The sequence below is a fragment of the Panthera tigris genome, chromosome D2 (assembly GCF_018350195.1).
Source record: "Panthera tigris isolate Pti1 chromosome D2, P.tigris_Pti1_mat1.1, whole genome shotgun sequence".
Lineage (NCBI taxonomy): Eukaryota > Metazoa > Chordata > Mammalia > Carnivora > Felidae > Panthera > Panthera tigris.
In genome coordinates this window covers 1,511,855-1,536,262 of record NC_056670.1, presented here as the reverse complement: position 1 = coordinate 1,536,262, position 24,408 = coordinate 1,511,855, and the positions used below count along the sequence as shown (strand labels likewise).

Here is a 24,408-nt window from a genome sequence, read left to right as displayed (position 1 = left end):
ACACAAGCACAGAGGCCAACCAGTTGTTTACAAGACGGAAAACATCGATAATGACAGGACGCCGGGCAGTTATGTTCATCTGGACTTTGCCAAATCTAGTAAAGTCTAGGCCACTTTTGATACAGGTACTACTTGGAGGCCTTTTGATACAGGCCATGGAGGCCACTCTGTGGTCGATCCACTATCCTGAAAGTCTGAGGAACACACGGTCTCTGCTCATCTCCAGGAACCCAGAAAGCACCAGTGTGGACGGCAGTGAAAACAGGAAAGGGGTTATGGTCCTGCACAGCCACACTGAACTTGCAGGATCTAAGACTTAGGACTCGTGACCTGTACACCACTACTTTACAAGTCTTTTCTTTTCAAGGTTCAGAATCAATGTTAACTTTTTCAATTGAAGGATAACTGACACACAGTATTGTATTACTTTCAGACGTACACAACGTGGTTCACTATTTGTACACACTGCAAAACAGTCACCAAGGTCAGTGTACCTGCCATCTGTCACCACACAAAGTTGTTATAATGTCACTGACTGTATTTCTTTGTTGTACATGACATCCTCTTTATTTCACAACTGGAAGACTATCTCTTAATCCCCTTCACCTACTCCATCCATCCATCCATCCATCTTATTTAAACAAAGATATGTTCAATGTGGGAACAAACGAGATACCATACCAAATGGTACAATCATATGTGATTAAGAAATGGATCTGACATGTTAAATCTTTAGAGGTAACATATAGGTGCATTAAATAAAAGACACAGAAGAAAGTGGAATTGGAAAAATAGACAAAAGTTCCAACAAGGTTCAAACAAGTACAGCTAAATATATTTACTAACTCCATAAATACTCAATTTCAAAATGTGGAGTATTATTTTATCTACACTATTCACGGTTTCTCTGGTCCCTGGGTCAACCTTACCAGGTCAGAGCCCAGCCGACTCACGAGCAGAGAATCCTGGCGTCAAGAACCAGTGGCTCCTTTCAAAACTTAAGAGACCAGAAGTCTCTCCCTGTGACATAAAACTGGAAGGCAGGCAGAACTCAAGGCATGCAGGAAATGGATAAATAACTAAGTTACTTGACCTAAGCAGTATCACAATGACTTATTATCCTGGAATATCTTATCCATATGTATACCTGTGAAAGGCTGACGTAAACACGCCTGTTTTCCTAGTTCTCTGCTCCAAGGTTTTGACATCACTAAGCTGTCCCCTGAGGATTCACTCACATATCCACATGAACGCCAAAGAACTGCCCTTTCTGACTTCACATATTAACATACCTAGTTATCCCATGTTCTAAAATTGAAAGAGTTCTTCAGAGGAAGCATCTAATTTTTAAATCAATGAAAACCTATAAGCCTTGCCACACAGTATTTTCTCTAGAAAATGCAAAGTTATAATGTGGAAATGGGACATTTTGACAAGTCCTTAAAAGCCACTAAATAAATACACCTTAGGCAATCGGGCTCTGTGGAGGCCATCACCTCTCACCATAATAGCTTCCCACGTAAGACTCCTCAGCTCACCCACCCTACAGGTGGATAAATTATTATTATGAAAACCAGTCCCTGTGACTTATTTTAAGGGCACAGCTTCAAAGTAAGAATGCATGACCTAATCATCATTTTTTAATTAAGCTTTTAATTCCAGTGTAGTCAACACGCAGTGTAATATTAGTTTCAGGAGCAGACTTCAGTGACTCAACACTTCCCTACATCACCTGGTGCTCGTCACAAGTGCCCTCCTTCACCCCCAGCCCCTGATTCCCCCATCCCCCACCCACCTCTCCTCTGGTGACCACTGTTGTGGTATGTTCTCCATAGTTGAGACTCCAGTTCTTGGTTTGTCTCTTTTTTCTTTTTCTGATTTGCTTTGTCTCTTAGATTCCACATGAGTGAAATCATACGGTATTTTGTCTTTCTCTGACTGACTGAATTCACTTAGCATTATATTCTCTAGCTCATCTATGACACTGCAAATGGCAAGATTTCATTCTTTTTTGTGGCCAAATAACATTCCAGTGTGTATGTGTGTGTGATATATATATATATATATATATATATATATATATATCACACACACCATATCTTCTCTATCCATTCATCTATTGATGGACACTTGGGCTGCTTCCATAATTTGGATATTGTAGATAATGCTGCTATAAACATAGGGGTGTATGTATCCCACTGAATTAGCGTTTTTGTATTTTTTGGTTTGATACCCGGTAATGTGATTACTGGATTACAGTGTAGTTCTATTTTAACTGTATGAGGAACCTCCATACCGTTTTCCAGAGTGGCTGCATCAGTTTGCATTCCCACCAGCAGTGCAGGAGGGTTCCTTTTTTTCCACATCCTCACTAGCACCTGTTGTTTCCTGTGTTTTTGATTTTAGCCATTCTGACAGGTGTGGGGTGGCACCTCATTGTAGTTTTGATTTGGTTTTTCCCTGACGATGAGTGATATTAAGCATATTTTCATGTGTCTGTTGGCCACCTGTCTTTGGAGAAATGTCTGCTCATATATTCTGCCCATTTTTTAGCTGTGTAATTTGTTTTTTGGGTGTTGAGATGTGTAAGTTCCATACATATTTTGGATATTAACCTTTTATTGGATATGTCATTTTCAAATACCTTCTCCCATTCAGTTATTACCTAACAATCATTAATGAGAGATATTTATATCCCACGATCCAAAAATATACCATGGTCTTCATTTTATTAAATGTTTAATTTTTAAATGTACAAATTTTTAAATTTGTGTTTACACTGCATCCCAGGGATAGCAGATTTAAAAATAAGGCTGTAAGCAGACTATCAAAATTCTGGGAAATAATAGAGCAGATATGTAGAACTCTTCGGTGAGGAAACCTATAGAAAGAGCGAGAAAGTAGCTTATTCCAGTTTAACTAAAAACCAAATACCTGAGTGTCTGTCCACACTTACTCACCAATACTCTAAACCTACACATCTGCCCTGATGTGGGCTTTCGTGTTCCACCTCCTCCTTTCCTGCCACCTCTCCTACTATTGCAAAGTCACAAAGGAACCAAAATTGAGTTTTCTACATATTACCACTAAAAAATATATATGAAAGCTTTTTTAAAAACTGCTGATCATGCACAGCAGAAAGTAGAATCCGTACTTTTTGGGAAAATACATTAGCTCTCTGCAATGGGCAAGCATGGTCCCCAAGCTGAGCTACAGCCCTGATTCCATAAAGCACTTCTGAAATGTTTGTGACTGCAGAATATACAGAATTAGGGGGGAAAGGGTATATTCAAATTATAGTATTTTTACATCCCTGAATAAAATTGACACATTTTGTTGCTTTTGCAATTGTCAGCCTATACATCGCTTCCACCCAAGAAAGAGTGAATTAAAACATTAAACATCTGAATGACCAGTATAGGCACAGAGACCTTCTCTACATGAAGAGCTATTTATCCATATTTCTCTAATCTACTGGTCTTCTTTCCTCTGTCTCAAAGAATGTGGTTTTTATATAGTATATTTCATCAAGTTAGCATTAAGTATTATATTTTAAAGAAAAAGAAAACTCTAACCTATAGTAATCAGAAACAAAGAAAGATTGGGTGAAATCCAGTTTTCCATGTAATCCTTTAGTAAGAAATAGGCTTATAGTGAAGTAGATAAACAGGTAATTAATGTAGTTAATGTAAATGTATGCACGAAGGGAAAAAAATCCTTAAGAAGATACTTGGAAAGAGAAAAAGAGGGCAAAAATGGTAAAGTGCTATCAATCTAGGCCTAGCATCAAGTTTGTAGCAGGAGAATCTACAGGTATTCTCTGATGATCAGGATTCACCTCTAGTGAGCATCTATTACTTGTAAAGGATTTGTGCCTTCCCAAGATTAATTTTAAAAAATACCCATATAGGCATGTGGAAGTGTTTTAGAGGAGGGACAAAGTCAGGGAACAAATGAAAAAAGATGAACTTCATTTATTCACCAGCCCACTCACCTCTGTGAGGTGATCTACTCATCCAACTATCCACGCCATACTTTCACCATCTTGGAAGGTGCACAAAACTTAGGAAGCCCTCCCAAGTCCATTTATCTTCCTATGAGAGCAGTGGTGAGGTACGGTCTTTGTAGTTATTTGGTTTTCTGACTATATTGAAAACTAAACTGTGGGTTCTCCATGGTACTAAGGAATTTAAACACAGGACTGAAGTCTTCACACCTTAACATCATAAAAGCCATATTATGAAAAGCCCACAGCTAATATCCTCAATGGGGAAAACTGAGAGCTTTCCCCCTGAGATCAGGAACACGACAGGGATGTCCACTCTCACCACCGCTGTTTAACAGTGTTGGAAGTCTTAGCCTCAGATATCAGACAACAAAATGAAATAAAAGACATCCAAATTGGCAAAGAAGAAGTCAACCTTTCACTTTTCTCAGATGACATAATACTCTACATGGAAAACCCAAAAGATTCCACCAAAAAGCTGATAGAACTGATATAAGAACTCAGCAAAGTCGCAGCACACAAAATCAATGTACAAAAATCAGTTGCATTTCTATACACTAAAAATGAAGCAACAGAAAGAGAAATCAAGAAATCATTCCCATTTACAGTTGCACCAAGAACCATAAAATACCTAGGAATATACCTAACCAAACATGTGAAAGATCTGTATGCTGAAAACTACAGAAAACTTCTGAAGGAAACTGAAGAAAACACAAAGAAATGGATAAACACTCCATGCTCCTGAATTGAAAGAACAAATATTGTTAAAATGTCAATACTACCCAAAGCTATCTACACTTTCAGTGCAATCCCAATCAAAATTGCACCGGCATTCTTCTCAAAGCTAGAACAAGCAATCCTAAAATTTGTATGGAACCACAAAAGGCTCCAAAGAGCCAAAGTAATTTTGAAGAAGACGACCTAAGCAGGAGGCATCACAACCCCAGACTTTAGCCTCTACTACAAAGCTGTAATCATCAAGACAGTATGGCATTGGCACAAAAACAGACACATAGACCAATGGAATAGAATAGGGAACCCAGAATGGGACCCACAAATGTATAGCCAACTCATCTTTGACAAAGCAGGGCAGAGTATCCAATGGAAAAAAAGGCCATCTCTTTAGCAAATGGAGCTGGGAGAACCGGACAGCAACATGCAGAAGGATAAAACTAGACCACTTTCTTACACCATTCACAAAAATAAACTCAAAATGGATAAAGGACCTGAATGTGAGACAGGAAACCATCAAACCCCTAGAGGAGAAAGCAGGAAAAAACCTCTCTGACCTCAGCCGCAGCAATTTCTTGCTCAACACATCTCCAAAGGCAAAGGAATTAAAAGCAAAATGAACAATTGGGATCTCATCAAGATAAAAAGCTTCTGTACTACAAAGGAAACAATCAACAAAACTAAAAGGCAACCGACAAGATGGGAAAAGATATTTGCAAATGACACATCAGATAAAGGGTTAGTATACAATATCTATAAAGAACTTACCAAACTCAACACCCAAAAAACAAATAATCCAGTGAAGAAATGGGCAGAAGATAAGAATAGACACTTTTCCAAAGAAGACATCCAGATGGCCAACTGGCACATGAAAAGATGCTCAACGTCACTCCTCATCAGGGAAATACAAATCAAAACCACATTGAGATACCACCTCACACTGGTCAGAGTGGCTAAAATGAACAAATCAGAAGACTATAGACGCTGGAGAGGATGTGGAGAAACGGGAACCCTCTTGCACTGTTGGTGGGAATGCAAACTGGTACAGCCGCTCTAGAAACCAGTGTGGAGGTTCCTCAAAAAATTAAAAATAGACCTACCCTATGACCCAGCAATAGCACTGCTAGGAATTTACCCAAGGGATCCAGGAGTGCTGATGCATAGGGGCACTTGCACCGCAATGTTTATAGCAGCACTCTCAGCAATAGCCACATTATGGAAAGAGCCTAAATGTCCATCAACTGATGAATGGATAAAGAAATTGTGGTTTATATACACAATGGAGTACTATGTGGCAATGAGAAAGAATGAAATATGGCCCTTTGTAGCAACATGGATGGAACTGGAGAGTGTGATGCTAAGTGAATTAAGTCAGCCAGAGAAAGACAGACACCATATGTTTTCACTCTTATGTGGATCCTGAGAAACTTAACAGAAGACCAATGGGGGAGGGGAAGGAAAAAAAAAAGATGGAGACAGCCAAAGCATAAGAGACTCTTAAAAACTGAGCACAAACTGAGGGTTGATGGGGGGTAGTTGGTGGGTATTGAGGAGGGCACCTGTTGGGATGAGCACTGGGTGTTGTATGTAAGCGACGATTCACGGGAATCTACCCCAAAACCAAGAAGAGCACACTGTATACATGGTACGTTAGCCAACTTGACAATAAACTATATTAAAACCAAAAGAAACAAACAACAAAAAAAAAGACTGAAGTCTTAGTGGGGTTTAAACCCAAGCAAAATAGGTATTTCAACAATCCAATGTTAGACTGTCAAACTTGAATCAAAAATCAGTTATCACCACTTAGTGAGCTGTTGTGCCTATGAAAATGTTACTGTGCCTGGAAGTCTGTTTGTGTCCTTGTTGGGAAAAATGGTTTTTACAGATGTAATTCAGCAAGGATCTCCAGACCAGAATATCCTTCTTTAGGGTGCTCCCTAAGACCAATGTCAAGTTCTCCTGAAGAGAAGAGGATGAGAGAAAACACTCAGAGAACACCACGTGCAGACACACAGAGACTGGTGTGACGCTGCCACGGGCCACGAACACCTGCCCCCACCGGGGGCCAGAAGAGGCGACAGCAAGTGTGGCGGCCAACGGTGATTGCAAACTTCTGGCCTCCGAAGCAACGAGACGAGTGCCAATTTTACCGCACTCTGCTGTGGAAGGTGGTAAGAATCCGCAAGCACGCCTCCCTCACAAAGTAGCAGACAGAACTGACGTGAGCATTTGCTGCACGTGGTAAGCGGGACCGCATGTGTCACTGGGCCCTGCCTGCCATCACCCTAGGGGCTGGCCTAGCAGCTGTCTGGTGAGAGATGGCTGCAGCCTGGACGCCTGTGGTGGGAGTGAAAACAGAGACAAACCTGAGACGTACTCAGGAGGCCGAAGTTGCAGGACATGATGAAGACTGGGACGCCCGAGGCTGCGGAAGAGACTCCCAGAGACTCTGGATGAAAACCGGAGACGTGCGAGCTGTACGTCTGCACACTGTACGTGTGTGAAGGGCACATGGCTACCACACCAAAGGGTAACCTGGGGCAGGATCCCCAGGGCGCCACTCTGCGGAAAACATTAGGTTTGCAGAACATTTAAGGAAAACGGCGATGATAGCTATTTTGGGGGCCATTTGACTGAACAGGTGCATTCTTCTAATACCACCTTGTATTTCCACGGTAATAACTTCCTTTAGCTCTGGAGCAACGGTCTGAACATAGATGTTCTATTTAACATTTGAAAAGCCCATTGCAGTTTGCCAATTTTTTGTACGGCAGATATTTTAAGAATGTATTCACCTTGTTAACGTAAAAGTTATTCCTCTGCACTGAGTAGCATCTCTGCTGCTACCTCATTTCTAACGCCTGTGCATTAACTCACAAGAGCACACATTTAAATAACATTCCACGTGTGATCTGTTTCAGAACGGTCGTATATGCGCACTACAGAGGAAAGTCAAAAGTTCCTTTGGTAATCACTACACAAAGCACTGAAGAGTGAAATAAGGCTTCCAGAGTCCTATTAAAAAGGTCTAGATAAAACCTAGTTAATAATCCTACAGCAGCATCAGCCACTAAGCAGTCAAGACCCTACCGCTGCGCAGTCTGAGTGATGCGCGCCCCCAGGAAAGCCCTTGGGGACAATGGCTCTGCTTCCCTTACCTGATCTCGTCATTACAGAAGGAACTTTTTAAAAATAATGATGTGAGCCTTATAAGGCCAGCTTGGGAAAACAAAGCAAATTGGGCACCACTACCTTGGAAAGGTAACAGAACAGGAAAAATGGCATCACCTTTTCCAGCCCTTCCTTTTAAGCCCCAAAGAGCATTCTGACTGCTCTCCTCGCACGTATTCGTTTATACCTCTCACTTCCTTCTCCAAGAAACTCGACAGTCCCTCCCCAAAGTGAAGTAGGTACATTTTGTATTTACTTAGCACTGTGAAACAACGTGTAGTTTTTACTTCACTGTTGTTGCCAGTTTGTCTTTTCTTCTAAAGCCCAAGCGCTTTTGAGGCAGGGAACCCGTTTTCGCTCCTGGATCCCCAGCCCCTTAACACAACGCCTGGCGTCCGGTGGCACTTTGTAAGCATTTGCTGATATGAAGAAGGCCAAGCACCTTCTCACCCTGTGACGTGGTCGGCTCCCGCTCTTTTGCTCGTAACACCCCTGTTAATCCCAGTCAATTCTGAGAAACCACCCACACTTGCTCCTCACACCCCGGCTAATCCTAATCTATTCTGAGAAACCACCCAGGCTCACAGTGACTGAGTTCTCCTCCAAGTTCCTAAAATACAGAAAACACTGGTCTTACAGTTTCCAAGACCATCGTAAGTTTATTATCTATGCAAATAAACTAACAGATGTGTGGCTTAAACTTTGACTGCTATTGCATTACACAAAAATGACCGCATAGGTTTTACTAAATTTGGGATTGGTTAACATAAAATACAGACTACATAGCATGTGTTTAAAATAAGAAGAAAAAAAAAAAGAAACTTTAGGAAATTCCGGAAGGACCTCAAGGATATAGATATTCCTCCAAACAACTGTAGGGGTTAATCTGTGAGAATTGCTAGCAGCAGACAATGCTGTATGTTTCTGGGTGAGCTGCAGCACTATTTAATATCTGGGGGGTCAGCTTTTCACTACAGAGATGCACGTCCAAGGTGGACTGTGAATTTCTCCATGGATTTTTCGTGCTCAGATCGTCACTGTCCACGAGACACTGGCATAGATCCTCGCATATTGTTCGTGATCATTTACTGATGGCTACTTTGTGCCTGTCTTACAGATGAGGATACTTAGTTTGAGAAAGGGAGCTATAATCCTAGTAAACTACACCCACAAAGACTTAGGTCAAGTTAAGACACCACTTTGTATTCAATGTTTCAACAAATGTTTTCAGATGAGTGAGTTAACATAGAATATAAATATAATAACAAAGCAGATAAAATCACATGTAAACCAAGTTTTGTTTTACAAAGGGTAGAACGTTTTTTATGAGATTGTTTTTATATCTCCTGTCGTCCATCAATTTGCTTAGTATTTGCTGCCTTTAAACACTTTTTTCTTTTAGCATATCCTTTCTTCCCAGTTTGGTTGACATCGTGAAAACGGACTGTCTAATATCTCTTTAAACCATCCCAGTCTTGTCCACGATTTACGCCCAACACCTCTTTGCTGATTAACCTGATGTACAACTGAATTAACGTCACTGGAAATGAAGTCCGTCTTGACTGAAGTTTCACACCCCCATTGCCATCAGACCGGAATAAAAGGGAGCTCAAAGAAGAGGGCAGCACTGCACGGTTTGGAGGCCACACGTCGATCCCCAGGCCACATATCGTTGCACCATTTTTGGCACTGGAGGAGGATTATCTAAGTTTCGTTCCTGTTTTGTTCCTAAATTCGTTCCTGCCAGGTGTGTCTGCAAAGGGACGCTCTCCCTCCCGGACACTATGCTGACAGAACTTTGGGGCGGGGCGGGCGGGGGGCAGGGGTCCTTTATCTCTTCACTCAGTCCAAAGCAAAGCTGGTGATGAAGACCATGGTAGCCAGCTAATGTTGCTCAGCGTAAGAGCGGGCACTTACTGAGTGCTTACTCAGTGCGATCCCCTCAAAGTGACCTGCAAGTATCGTGGTCGGCAGCCTTTACAACGATCTTCATGCCCATGGCAAGCAAATATGCTGAGGTACAGGGAGGTCGGTATGCCTCACCGCCAGGTAAGGGACAAGTAACAGGAGAGCAGGTGGTAAAACCCCAGGAGTCTGACTCCACAGCCCACATTCCTCTGGCCCAGCAGAGAGGAGTCACAGGCGACTGGAGGATGAGAGATAGAAACTGACCAGCATTTGCACATCCAAGTTCTAAAGGACTGTCAAGTTTTTCCAAAAGAATGTTAATCTAATCATTTTAGGACAGGTAAGATACGTCTGGCTTAATCGGTATCTTAGCAAAGTTTACTTTTAAGAAAACGTTTTAAAATTAACCTTTAATATGTGTCCAGAATAACTCACAATGGAAAACGGGCAGAAAATTCACAGAAGAAATAGAATGGTTAAGCAGCAAGAAAAATCATTACCTTCACCTGTATTTTCTTCAGGTTAATAACTGAATTTACATGTAAGAGTCATAAGACTCAAAACTAGGTATAACTTTACTAGACAGGAACCTTACTTTAAAAAAATCCAAAGGAAATAATCATAAAACATAACAAATATATACATAACAATGTTAACAATGAAAAATCAGATTCAGCCTAAGCATCTGGAAAAGGAACGTTCACATAGGGCACACCTGTGTAATAATGTGAAAATATAAAAATAATTATGCAGCATTCCAAAAATTTATGAAGATCTCAATGTCATTTGAAAATGTTGATACTTTGATATGAACTGTGTTGAATATGCGGAGCTGAGGAAACTGCCATCTTGATAGTATTAAGTCTTCCAGTCCATGAATTTGGGAGTCTTTTCATTCATTTAGTTTCTTCAATATCTTTCAACCATGTTCTCTAGTTTTCAGTGTACAAATTTTATACTTGTGTTAAAACTATGCCAAAGTATTTTATTTTTTTGTTACTAGAAAAGAAATTGTTTCTTCATTTCGTTATTTGATTGTTTATTGCTTGTTTATAGAGAAAAACTGATTCTTGTACATTGATCTTGTATCCTGCAACCTTGCTAACCTCATCTACCAGATCTGTTCATATTTTAAGGGATTCTTCAGAACTTTCTAGATTCAAGATTATAACATCCGAAAAGAGATATTTCTACTTCTTATTTTCCAACTGAGAAGGCTTTCATGTGGTAGCAGTTAAGGTGGTGGAGAAGTAGGGGGACCCTAAGTTTGCCTCATCCCTTGAGACAAGCAGATAAATATCAAATTATTGTGAACAACCAAGAAATCGATCTGAGGACTGAGAGAACAGACTGAACAACTAGAGGTAGAGAAAACAGCTGCATCACAGAAGGTAGGAGTTGCAGAAAGTTGATTTCGGGAGAAAAGTAATTTGGGGAGAAAGTTGATTTGCAGACGCCACAGAGGGGAGGGAGAACCGGGTCACAGAGACAGAAGGCAGTGAGAAAGTGAGAGTGAGGGTGAGAGTGAGAGAGAGACAGAATGTGCTGGGGATTGCACAAGAGAAACTCTTCCCCAAAAACCACTGACTGGGAAATGGAGAAGGGCTGAATACCACAAGTTATTACAAGCAGCGGAGCACAAAGTCTGAAGGGTTAGAAATCTGCACCATCGCTGGGTCCTGCAGGGCAGGCTTAACCCTGTGTGCTCCTGTGGGGAGGGAGGGTGGAAACCCGGGAGCAGGCGGCATGGTCTGAGGATCTCCTGGATCACAAGGGGAGAAACAGTTGCCCCACTTGGAGTGCATCTGGGAGTCACGGCACAGCCTCTCCAGGGACAAAAAGAACTGGCAAACCTCAGCACCACCTTTGTGCTGCACTTTGCCATAACCTCTGAACCACTGCTCAGTCCTGCCACTGCTTTTCTGGCGCAACCTTGCAAATAGCATGAAGGTGACAAAACAATCCTCCAGAGGATCAACACGGGTCCCCGTCGTGCAGGTCCCTAAAATTTGGAGTTTGGGGTTTTGAAACACAGACATGCGCCTGAGATAAAACACAGGAGTATTGTGTTGACTGGCAGGCAGACAGCTCGGATGCAGGCAGGGTGAAGGCAGGTTAGAGAGGGAGGGAGCCAAACCGTAAGAGAGTCTTAAAAACTAAAAACAAACTGAGGGTTGATGGGGGATGCGGGGGGGGGTGATGGGTATTGAGGAGGGCACCTGTTGGGATGAGCACTGGGTGTTGAATGGAAACCAATTTGACAATAAATTTCATATAAAAAATTTTAAAAATAATAAATAAATAAATAAATAACAAGTAATATCCATTCTTCTCAAACTGTTCCAAAAAGTAGAAATGGAAGGAAAACTTCTAATCTCCTTCTATGAGACCAGCATTACCCTGATTCCAAAACTAGACAATGAGTCCACTATAAAGGAGACTTACAGGCCAATATTCCTGATGAACATGGATGAAAAATTCTCAACAAGATACTGGCAAATACATCTAACAGTACATAAAAAAAAAATTATTCACCACGATCAGTGGGATTTATTCCTAGGCTGCAAGGCTGATTCAGTATTCCCAAACCAATCAACGTGATACACCACATTAATAAAAGAAAGAAGAACCATCTGATCCTCTCATAGATGCAGAAAAAGCATTTGACAAACTATAGCATCTCTTCCTGATAAACACTCTCAACAAAGTAGGGACAGACAGATGAACATACATGAGCATCATAAAAGCCATGAGACACCCACAGCTAATATCACCATAAACAGGGAAAGACTGAGACTTTCCCATTAAGGACAGGAACAAGACAAGGATGTCCCGTCTCACAATTACTATTTAAAGCAGTACTGGGGCACCTGGGTGGCTCAGTCAGGTGAGCATCCGACTTTGGCTCAAGTCTCTCGGTTCTTGGGTTCGGGCCCCGTGTCAGGTTCTGTGCTGACAGATGGATCCTGCATCCTGCTTCAGATTCTGTGTCTCCCCCTCTCTGTGCCCCTCTCATGCTCTGTCTCTGCCTCCCAATAATAAATAAACGTTAAAAAATTAATAATAAAAATAAAGCAGAACTGGAAGACTTAGCCTCTGCAATCAGATAACAAAATAAAAATAATAATAAAATGCATCTACATGGGCAAGGAAGAAGTCAAAACTTTCACTATTCACAGAGGACATGATACTCTATGCAGAAAACTCAAAAGACTCTGGCAAAAATTGCTAGGACTAATACATGAATTCAGTGAAATCACAGGATATAAATACCACATACAGCAATCTGTTGCATTTCTATACACCAATAATGAAGCAGCAGAAAGAGAAATCAAGGAATCCATCCTATTTATGGCTGCACCAAAAACAGTATGATACTAGGAACAAACCTAACCAAAGAGGTAAAAGATCTGTCCTCTGAAAACTATAGAAAGCTTATGAAAGTAAATGAAGAGGACACAAAGAAATGGAAAAACATCCTATGCTTATGGATTAGAAGAACAAACATTGTTGAAATATCTATACTACCCAAAGCAATCTACACATTCAATGCAATCCCTACCAAAATAACACCAGCATTCTTCGCAGAGCTACAACAAACAATCCCAAAATTTGTATGAAACCACAAAAGACCCTGAGTAGCCAAAACAATCCTGAGAAAGAAAAGCAAAGCTGAGACATCACAATTCCAGACTTCAAACTGTATTACAAAGCTGTAATCATCGAGACAGTATGGTATTGGCACAAAAACAGACACATATATCAATGGAACAGAAGAGAAAACCCAGAAATAGACCCATAAGTTATGGTCAACTAATTTCTGACAAAGCAGGAAGAATATCCAATGGAAAATAGTCTCTTCAGCAAATAGTGTTAGGAAAACTGGACAGCAATGTGCAGAAGAATGAACCTGGACCACTTTCTTACACCATACACAAAAATAAATTCAAAATGGATGAAAGACCTGAACGTAAGATAGAAAACCATCAAAATCCTAGAGGAGAACACAGGCAACAACCTCTTTGATCTCAGCTGTAGCCAACTTCTTTCTAGACATGTCTCCCAAGGCAAGGAAAACAGAAGCTAAAATGAACAACTGGGGCTTCATTATGATAAAACTCTTCTGCACAATGAAGGAAACAGTCAACAAAAGTAAAAGGCAGCCAACAGAATGAGAGAAGATACTTTCAAATGACACATCTGATAAAGGGTTAGTATCCAAATTATCAAACGCAACACCCAAAAAACAAATAATCCAGTGAAGAAATGGGCAGAAGACATGAACAGACACTTTTCCAAAGAAGACATCCAGATGGATAACAGACCCACGAAAAGATGTTCAACATCACTCATCATCAGGGAAACACAAATCAAAACCACAATGAGATACCAACTTACACCTGTCAGAATGGCTAAAATGATCAGCTCAGGGAACAGCAGATGTTGGTGAGGATGCAGAGTAAGGGGAACCTCTTATAATGTTGGTGAAAACACAAAGTGGTGCAGCCACTCTGGAAAACAGTATGAATGTTACTCAAAATTTAAAAATAGAAGCACCATGACCCAGAAACTGGACTACTAGGTATCGACCCAACAGATACAAAAATACGAATTGAAAGGGTTATATGTACCCCCGTATTTATACCAGCACTATTAACAATAACCAAACTGCGGAAAGAGCCCAAGCGTCCCTTGACTGAATGGATAAAGAAGATGTGGTATATGGGGTGCCTGGGTGGCTCAGTCAGCTCGGCGTCCAACTTTGGCTCAGGTCATGATCCAGCAGTGTGTGAGTTCAAGCCCCACATCAGGCTCGCTGCTCTCAGCATGGAGGCCACATCATATCCCCCCCCCCACCCCTCCCCTCCTTATGCCCTTTCTCTCCAAAATAAATAAACTTTAAAAAAAAGGATGTAGTATGGGAGGTGTTTGTGGGTGCGTGTGTGTATAAACAGTACAGTGGATCATTACTTGGCCATCAAAATAAATGAAATCTTTCCATTTGCAATGATGTGGATGGACCTAGGGTGTATTATGCCAAGGGTTAGTCAAAGAAAGACCAATACCATATGATTTCACTCATATGTGGAAAAGATGAACACAGTGGAAGGGGAAGGAAAGAAAAAGAGGGGAAGCAAACCATAAGAGATTCTAAATGGTAGAGAACGGAGGGTGGATGGAGGGAGGTGGGTGGGAGATGGGCTAGATGTACTAAGGAGGGTACTTGTTGGGATGAGCACTGGGTGTTCTACTCCTGAACCAATATTATACCGTATGTTAACTAACCGGAATTTGAATAAAAATTGGGGGGAAAAAGAAAAAGAAGTTGGCTGAAATTAGTGATGTTCTGGATAATGCTGCTTTAAAATTCTATCATTATTATGAAATTGCTATTCCAGTTCTGAATAACTATGAACTAACAGTTTTATAACCAGTTGTCTCTGTGAACATTTCCCACTGTGGGGACTAAGACATGACAGAAAAGTATAAGTAGATTCTATAAATCTCTTGAGTGGTCTCTGCTTTTCCTGGAGGATCTCAGTTGCCCAATTTGGGGGGCACCTCCTACAGTTTTAAAAACTCCTGCTAGTATTATCACTCTGTGCAGAAAAAAAAAATAAGCAAGAATAAAATGTTCTCTGGATGGCTGAAACGCTCAGTTTTACTTTTATACACCATCAATTTCACTAGTTACGCATATCATGAGAGACCTTTTTCCCCCTCACTTACTAACAGACGGTGATCTGTTTTCAAGAAACAGAATTCTGTGAGAATGATCTTTTGGACCACAGAGATTTAGATAAAAGTAAGCATATCTTTCAAACCTGTATTAATGTAATGTCTCTTTACATTAAGTTTAGAGAGGTAACTAGATTGTAAGTCTATATACCACAGCCAACAAAATGCTTTCAAAAACAGATACTTTTGCACTGTGAAAAAACTTTAGTCCTAGAAAGAGGTTACATCCAACTTTTTGACAAAATTCATCACCAAGATCTTATTTGGTACAATATTTAACTGGTGTTTGTTTCTTTTCCATATATGCCAGCTACAATGCAAACTTCATGAAAGTAGAAATTTCTGTCTTTTCAAAATTTATGTGTCCTACTTCCTAGAACAGTCGTTAAGTACATGAATGCGTGATAAATATTTGTTAAATGAATATTCATTATAGCAGCAATGAATACTTAATTCCAGTGCTTTATTTTTGTTGCTGATATTGTATTTGTTTCAACCTTGTCATATGAACTTCTCTGTTGACTATGTTTCCCTTTAGAATGATTATGAAGAACATAATGGATTAAATGAATGCTCTGGTAAGCAAAACGCTAAAGTCATTTTCACTGTACAAAGAAGACAAACAAGACAAATCCTTTATCATTCAAAATCTTGGAATTTAAACAGTTGAAAGTACATTTTAGATGCGGTGCCTGGATGGATCAGTTGGTTAAGTATCTGACTCGATTTCAGCTCAGGTCATGATCTCATGGTTCGTGCGTTCAAGCCCTGCCTCGTCAGGCTCTGTGCTGACAGCTTGGAACCTGCTCGAGATTCTTTCTTCCTCTCTCTCTGCCCCTCCACCACTGGTGCTCACACGCTTGCTCTCTCTCTCTCTTTCTCTCACCCTCCCTCTCAAAATAATTTAGCGTTTTTTTAAAAAAAAACAGAAAGTACATTTTTAGAAGAGATGTATGGTTTCACAGGGTTTGAATGTCAACCATGTAACAAGCAAATTTCTAAACCTTGCCATGTCTTTGCTCCCTCATACATAAATTGTGAGACTTTCGTAACACAACTGTTGAAGACCAAATTAGAGGACATATTTCATGTCACTATCAATGAATTGGCACCTTGGAAAAGTTCTATAAATGGTAGTTTTTGCAAGTATTATCTCTTGGGAGATTGTTAAGTGTTTGTATGGTTAGGCTGAATAATAATCAGCTTTCATCATGGAGTCCTCTCCTGTGTGTGTAGAAAGGACAGTGGGAAAGGGACATGGTCAATAATCTGTTCCAAGTTTGCCCACTGGGAGCGCTTTCAGACTGGCTTTAATGTCCTTTGATATGATGACATCCTTTAGTTTTCCTGACCACTTCCTTATTTTCAGGACCCATAAGATGCCCAAGGCCGATTTTGTATTTACTCTGTGTAGTCCTGGAATCAACAAATTCCCCATGGAAGCCTGATTTATTTAGAGGAAATTGGGATGTAGTCCATTGGTTTTTGCTCATTACAACTATTTCTGGGAAATATTTATACATATATACGTGTGTGTGTGTGTGTGTGTGTGTAAACATGTATATATGTACACATGCTTATACATGCTGCCCTGCACACACATATGCATCTATTATTTGTTGTGTCCATGTGCACACATGCATAGAGGAGACACACACACACTCATGTGGTACCTCCAATCCAACATCTCAAGGGGATTCTAGCTTTCTGCCTTGCCTGTCACTACTTACTCTTAGGGAGTCCAGTCTCATGGTTACAATGAATTTACAGATTTGATCAACCTGAGTATACAAATAAATTAGTTCCAGAAATGCTACCACACACCTCTGTGAAAAACAAGGTTAACTACTGGAGCACAGTGTTTGTGTAGAGTTCTGTCCTTAGCCTCGCCATCGCCAGTTAAACAGTGCCTTCCCAAGTTCCTCATGCTAATGCCTTTCTTCACACCCCTCAATACACTTACGGATTGCATCCAAATTCTCTCCAAGTTCTGCTTGATCTACTTTTAAAATCTTGCAAAAAGTTTTATTCAGAGCCTCCCCTACGGAGGAGCTTGGCCTCACCTCCACCTGCCCACAAGGTCTCACCCACTGAGTCGGACCCCAGGCTGGGAGCCCTACCTGCTGCCAGGTGTGCTCTGCGATGGTACGGAAGACAGCTCAGGAGACCCCGTCGCTGTGAATCTAGCGCTGCACCTGCCAAGGGTCCTTGTCATCCAGGAATGCAGTCCTGTCCTCGCCGACGCCCACCACGAGCTGCAGAGAAAAGCAGGCCCTGAGCAGGGTCAGGTGGGGCCACCACCACCAAGCCCACTCCCACCCCAGCCTCTGCCCCATCCATCCCGCCCTTGTTGCCTTCGCTGACTCTGTGCCCGTGGGCCCCAGGGATGCCAGCATGGTTTTATTCACACAAGGTATGGGTGTCGTTCTGGGGTACGTGGTCTGCGGGTCCTGACAGATGCACACACTTGGCTGATCGCCATCGCGGCTTCTGAAGAGCTCCATCACTGCCAGAATCCCATGACCACCCCGTTCAGAGCCACCCCCCCGCCCCTAGACTGCCTCCTATCCCACGTGTCACCAAAATGGAATAACACCACAGGTAGCTTCCTGGGTCCTAAATCCTTGTAAGATTCATTCACGCTCCATGAACTGGTTCTTCTCGCTGGAGAAGCAAGTGTTCTGCCATCCTACGGACACTCACCCACAAGGGCTTGAAGGAGAGCGGGATTCCAGTTACTGGTGATGATGAATAAAGAACATCTGCATACTGATATATGTGAACAAAGTGTCCATATCAGTAGAGGGGGAAGTCTAGGGTCATATGATAAATGCACATTTAACCATATAGAAAACTGCCAAACTGCTTTGCAAAGTGGCTGTGGATTTAAATTACTAATTTTGTTGAGAACCTTTGTATGTTTGCTCACGAGGGATTTCAGCCTGTATTTTTCTTTCCTTCTCTTTTCTTTTTTCAAATAGGCTCCATACCCGACATCGGGCTTGAACCCATGACCCAGAATCAAGAGTCACACGCGCTACTGAGCCAGCCCAGGGCCCCTTACTTTTCTTATAATATCTTGTAAGACATTAGGAAAATGCTATCCCCACAAAATGAGTTGGGAGTATTTCCTCCTCTTCTAATCCCTGAAAGAGGCTGTGGAGAATAAATGCTATTTCTTCTTTAAATGCTTGCTAGACATTCACCACTGGAAAAAAATCTAGATTGGAAGCTTTCTTTGTTGGATGTTTTTTAATTATGAATTCAATTTTTTTAACAGGTATGGCTACCTGTTCTTGAGAAACCTTTGTTAATTTGTGTGTTCGCACAAAAAAATTTAAATACTGTATGTTTTCTGGAATTTTTTAATTTAAGAAATACAGGCATATCTCAAAGTTACTGAGGGCTAAGTTCTGGACCACCATAAAGTGAGTCAAATAAATTTTTCAGTTTCCCGTTACACATAAAAGTTATTTTATATTATACTATAGACTACACTGTAGTCTAAATTTGGTAGAGCATTATGTCTATGAAAAATGTATATGCCTTAATTTAAAAAATTTCTATATGAGCTTTCAGTAACTGTAATCACTGATCACCACAAAAATATAGTAATAATGACAAAGTTGGAAATATTGCAAGAATTACCAAAATGATACATGGAGTGAGCAAACGCATTGGAAAAATGGCACCGGTAGATTTGGTCAATGCAGGGTTGCCGCAAGACTCCAATTTGTAAAAACACAGCATCTGTGAGATGCAAAGAAACAAAGCACAATACAGTAGGGGTACACCTGTGTTAAGATTAGTCGATGGGCAGGGGGTGCCTGGGTGGCTCAGTTGGTTGGTGTCTGACTTCAGCTCAGGTCATGATCTCACGATTCGGGAGTTCAAGCCCCGCGTCGGACCCCGTGCTGACAGCATGGAGCACGAGCAGACGTCTGGTAATTAGATCCTTGCACATACAGATAGCTCACTCAAATAAAAGTTATCATCTCTGGTAGTAGCTCTCTCTGAGCCAGCTCCCCCACCAATCTAAATTATTTTAGGTAGTTCAGGGAGAGATATAAAGGTTTTCTTGATGGGGTGCCTGGTGGCTCAGTTGATTGAATGTCTGACTCTTGATTTTGGCTCAGGTCATGATCCCAGAGTCTTGGGATAGATCCCCAAGTCAGGCTCCATGCTTAGCATGGAGCCTGCTTGGGATTATCTCCCTCTCCCTATGCCTGTCTCCCCCACTCAGTCTCTCTTTAAAAATTAATTAATTAATTAATGAAAAAGAAAAAAGAAAATCATCTATTAAAAAAAAAGTTTTCTTGAGTCTGCTGAATCTTGGTTGCCTTCAGCTCAAAATAATATACATGCCAAAATGGCATACTTGGGGGTCACATATTCTCCCCTCCACCCAAAAGAATTACTTGAATATAATATTCTCTAAATAAATCCCAAGACCCGAGAATCTTTTAGAGAGAACAAGAAGTTCTATCAGTGAGAAAACCAGCCCATTTAGCAAAACCCTAATGTCATCCAGAAGGTATGCTTTCTTGATACACAAAATTTTAAAAGGCCTGGAAACCTCAATTTCAATCCTTGAGTAGGAATTTCCTATTGATAGCTTGTTTTAAATGCTACTATCCAAACTATTAAACAAAAATTGATCTGACAGACTAGTATTAAAATTCCATGCAAATAAAACACATATTGAAAGAAAAGTCAGTCGACTAAGAAACTGAAAGCCATCAAATTGTACTTAAGCTAGAGGACAGTTGAACTGCAATATCTGAACCCTAACTCAAGTGCCTAAAAATTGCTGAATTCTTCCTTTCTTCCTGCTTAATAATGTTCTCAGTGCTTATAAAATATACGTATGTTAACTAACGGTTTCAATTTTATTATTACTAAAAAGCCACGGTGCCATGCGGAACGGAAGCTCTAGCTGGATGCTGTCATGCGAGACAATAACGGAAGAAGGCAGAGGCCAGAGAGGAGCACTGACAAATCGAACATGTGACTGAAGCTTTCCTGGAAGTTCAAGTCCAGCCCTGCTGCCAGAGGAGGCTAGAAGAGCACCACTCCAGCCTTTACCACATGCAGACGAGGGGCCACCCAAGAACTAGTGAAATCAAAAATAAAAATCAATTATTATTGCTATAAGCCAATAAAAATTTTTAAAGTCAGTACATTTCTATGCCATCCTACTCTTCTATAGTAAAGTCATTCTACAATATTCATATTTTTCAAAATGTTCTGGTCAAAATTATTCTTTGAAATCCTGTCTCAAATATTTTTACTGCTTATTCTGATTTTAAAATATAAGCTCAGTATAGACATTTAAAAATATCATAAAGATATTATAAATATACCAATAACATTACTTTATTTCCTATTTTATTTATTTAATTTATTTATTTTAATTCAAGATAGTTAACACACAGTGTAGTATTGACTTCAGGAGTAGAACCCACTGATTCATCACTTACATGTAACACCCAGTGCTCATCCCAACAAGTGCCCTCCTTAATGCCCATCACCCATCCAGCCCATCTCCCCCACCCACTTCCCCTCCAGCAACCCTCCGTTTGTTCTACTTAAGAGTTTCTTATGGTTTGCCTCCCTGTTTTTATCTTATTTCTCCTTCCCTTCTCCCATGTTCATCTGTTATGTTTCTTGAATTCCACATATGAATGAAATCATATATTTGTCTTTCTGACTTATTTCACTTAGCATACTCTAGTTCCATGCACATTGTTGCAAATGGCAAGATTTCATTATTTTTGATCACCATTGTACATATATATTATCTATATATTCACATATACCACATCTTCTTTACCCATTCATCAGTTGATGGACATTTGGGCTCTTTCCATATTTTGGCTATTGTTGATAGTGCTGCTATAAACATCGGGGTGCGTGTGCCCCTTTGAATCAGCATTTTTGTATTCTTTGGGTAAATACCTAGTAGTCCAATTGCTGGATCATGAGGTAGTCATATTAACTTTTTGAGGAACCTCCGTACTCCTTTCCAGAGTGGCTGCACCAGTTTGCATTCCCAGGAAAAGCACAAAAGTGTCCCCCTTTCTCCACATCGTCGCCAACACCTGCTGTTGCCTGAGTTGTTCATTTTAGCCATTGTGACTGGTGTGAGGTGGTATCTCATTGTGGTTTTGATTTGTATTTCCCTGATGATGAGCAATGTTGAGCATCTTTTCATGTGTCTGTTAGCCATCTGGATGTCTTCTTTGGAAAAGTGTCTGTTCGTGTCTTCTGCTCTTTTCTTCACTGGATTCTTTGTTTTTTGGGTGTTGAGTTTGGTAAGTTCTTTATAGATTTTGGATACTAACCCTTTATCTGATATGTCATTTGCAAATATCTTCTACCATTCCATAGATTGACTTTTAGTTTTGTTGATTGTTTCCTGTGCTGTGCAGAACATTTTTTTATCTTGATGAGGTCCCAATAGTTCATTTTTGCTTTTCTTTCCCTTGTCTCCAGAGACATGTCTAGTAAGAAGCTGCTGTGGCCGAGCTCAAAGAGGCTGCTGCCTGCTTTCTCCTCGAGGACTTTGATGGCTTCCTGTCTTATATGTAGGTCTTTCATCCATTTTGAGTTTATTTTTTGAGTATGGTGTAAGAAAGTGGCTCAGGTTCATTCTTCTGCATGTCACTGTCCAGTTTTCCCAGCACGATTTGAAGAGACTGGCTTTTTTCCATTGGATATTCTTTCCTGCTTTTCAAGGATTAGTTGGCCATACATTTGTGGATCCGTATCTATTCTGTATCACTGATCTGAGTGTCTGTTTTTGCGCCAGTACCATAATGTCTTAATGATTCCAGCTTTAAGTCCGGGATTGTCATGCCTCCGGCGTTAGTTTTCTTTTTCAACACTACTTTGGCTATTCATGGTCTTTTCTGGTTCCATACAAATTTTAGGATTGCTTGTTCTAGCTCTGTGAAGAATGCTGGTGTTATTTTGATAGGGATTGCATCGAATGTGTAGATTACTTTGGGTAATATAGACATTTTAACAATATTTATTCTTCCAATCCCTGAGCATGGAATATTTTCCATTTGTGTCTTCTTCAATTTCTTTCATTAAGCCTTCTAGAGTTTTCAGCATACAGATCTTTTATCTCTTTGGTTAGTTTTATTTCTAGGTATTTTATGATTTCTGGTGCCATTGGAAGTGGGATGGATTCCTTGATTTCTCTTTCTGCTGCTTCATTATTGGTGTATAGAAATGCAACCGATATCTGTATGTTGATTCTATACCCTGAGACTTTACTAAATTTACGTATCAGTTCTTGCAGTTTTTTGGTGGAGTTTTTCTTGTTTTCCCTATAGATTATCATATCATCTGCAAAGAGTGAAAGTTTGACTTCTTTGCCAATTTGTATGCCTTTATTTCTTTCTTGTTGTCTGATTGCTGAGGCTAGGACTTCCAGTACTATGTTAAACAAACAGCAGTGAGAGTGGACATCCACCTGTGTTGGGCTCTGTGTGGAGTCTGCTTGGGATTCTCTCTCTCTCCTCTCTCTGCCCCTCCCTCCACTTGTGCATGCCCTCTCTCTCTCTCAAAATAAATAACTGTAAAACACTATCAAGCCATGATCCATGTGATTAACAATGTCTGCAGTTTGCATAATGCTGAACCTGATGTCATTATATATTTTCAGAGTCTTTTAGACGTACTTTATTGTTCACTTATTATTCTGTGTATTTTCTGAGATGAATCACATATAATCTTTCTAATTCTCCGTGATTAAACAGAATAAACTTCAGGATGAAAGCTGACAATGAATAACCTTTGAAAACACATTCATTTAATGCTACATATCCATATCCCATTTTAGAATGTTTGAATAAGTTAAAGCAACACATTTTCATTGAAAAGTATGTTTAAGTAGTCGTTCTAATTCACTAAATGAAATACCTCAACTACAAAGTGTTCAAACAAGTTTCATCCTTTCCCACTGCTGTACTACATCCTTATTTCCTCCCATCATTCTCAAAGCCACTCTAAATAATGTGTGAGTCTATTATACGTTAGCATAATGAATCATGGGTTTTTGTAAACCCCGCAGAGAAGGCTACCCTTGGGTAATTAAGCCTCACCAAGTGAAGCGCAAAGCCTCTTGGTCTGGAGATGTTGCTGAGTCCCAGACTCACACAGAATGATCTCAATGAAGGTCCTGGGAACTACTGAGGTCAGACAGAAGGTCTGTCCAATCTTTAATGGCTCAACATTGTATCAAACAGGTCCTTTAAAGGACTCACCACAAAAATTATCAGAGGCACCAGATTCTACTGGGAATTCAACTGAGTCATAAACTTCTTCTCCACATCTATTGCTCTTTATTTCTTCATGCCCAGCAATTATTAATCCCTACAGCTTGTCTCAGATACCAGTTCCTCAAAAGCCTTACCCAACTCCTACATACTTGTTTAAGGGCTCTCCCTGCATGTCTCTTGGCAATGTGCTTGAGAATTACAGACTTGTACCAGACTTCATTTCAATCACATACACAGCATTTCCCTTACTAAATGGTAAGTCTCCTTGGTGTTAGCAGCTCTGACTCAAACTCAGGATCATTTGTTTTACTCATCTCTTTTCAATCTCTAGTAGTTGCAACAGTGACTATAACTTGAGGGTAGCCAATGGATATTTAATTAAAGGTTCAAGCGTTTTTAGAAATTATCTCAGTTTCATATCTTTCTTATTAAAAGGCCCATTTCTTTATTGACTTCGTTCTTCCTGCAGGAGGACTGCACCCGTTGTGATTTTTAAGACTTTCAACCTTATATAGCTACACGATCCTTTCACTTACTTACTGGTATATGTTTTCCTTG

At 40.4% G+C, this 24,408-nt stretch overlaps 1 protein-coding gene across 1 annotated transcript in view; it reads right to left on the bottom strand.

The window, feature by feature from the left end:
• Positions 1-24,408, bottom strand: part of LOC122232050 (basic proline-rich protein-like) — a 192,098-nt gene that overhangs the window by 132,657 nt on the left and 35,033 nt on the right. Inside the window, exon 3 of the mRNA XM_042961062.1 lies at positions 17,680-17,814. Coding sequence (XP_042816996.1) covers positions 17,680-17,814 — 135 coding nt within the window. The remainder of the gene's footprint in view (positions 1-17,679; positions 17,815-24,408) is intronic.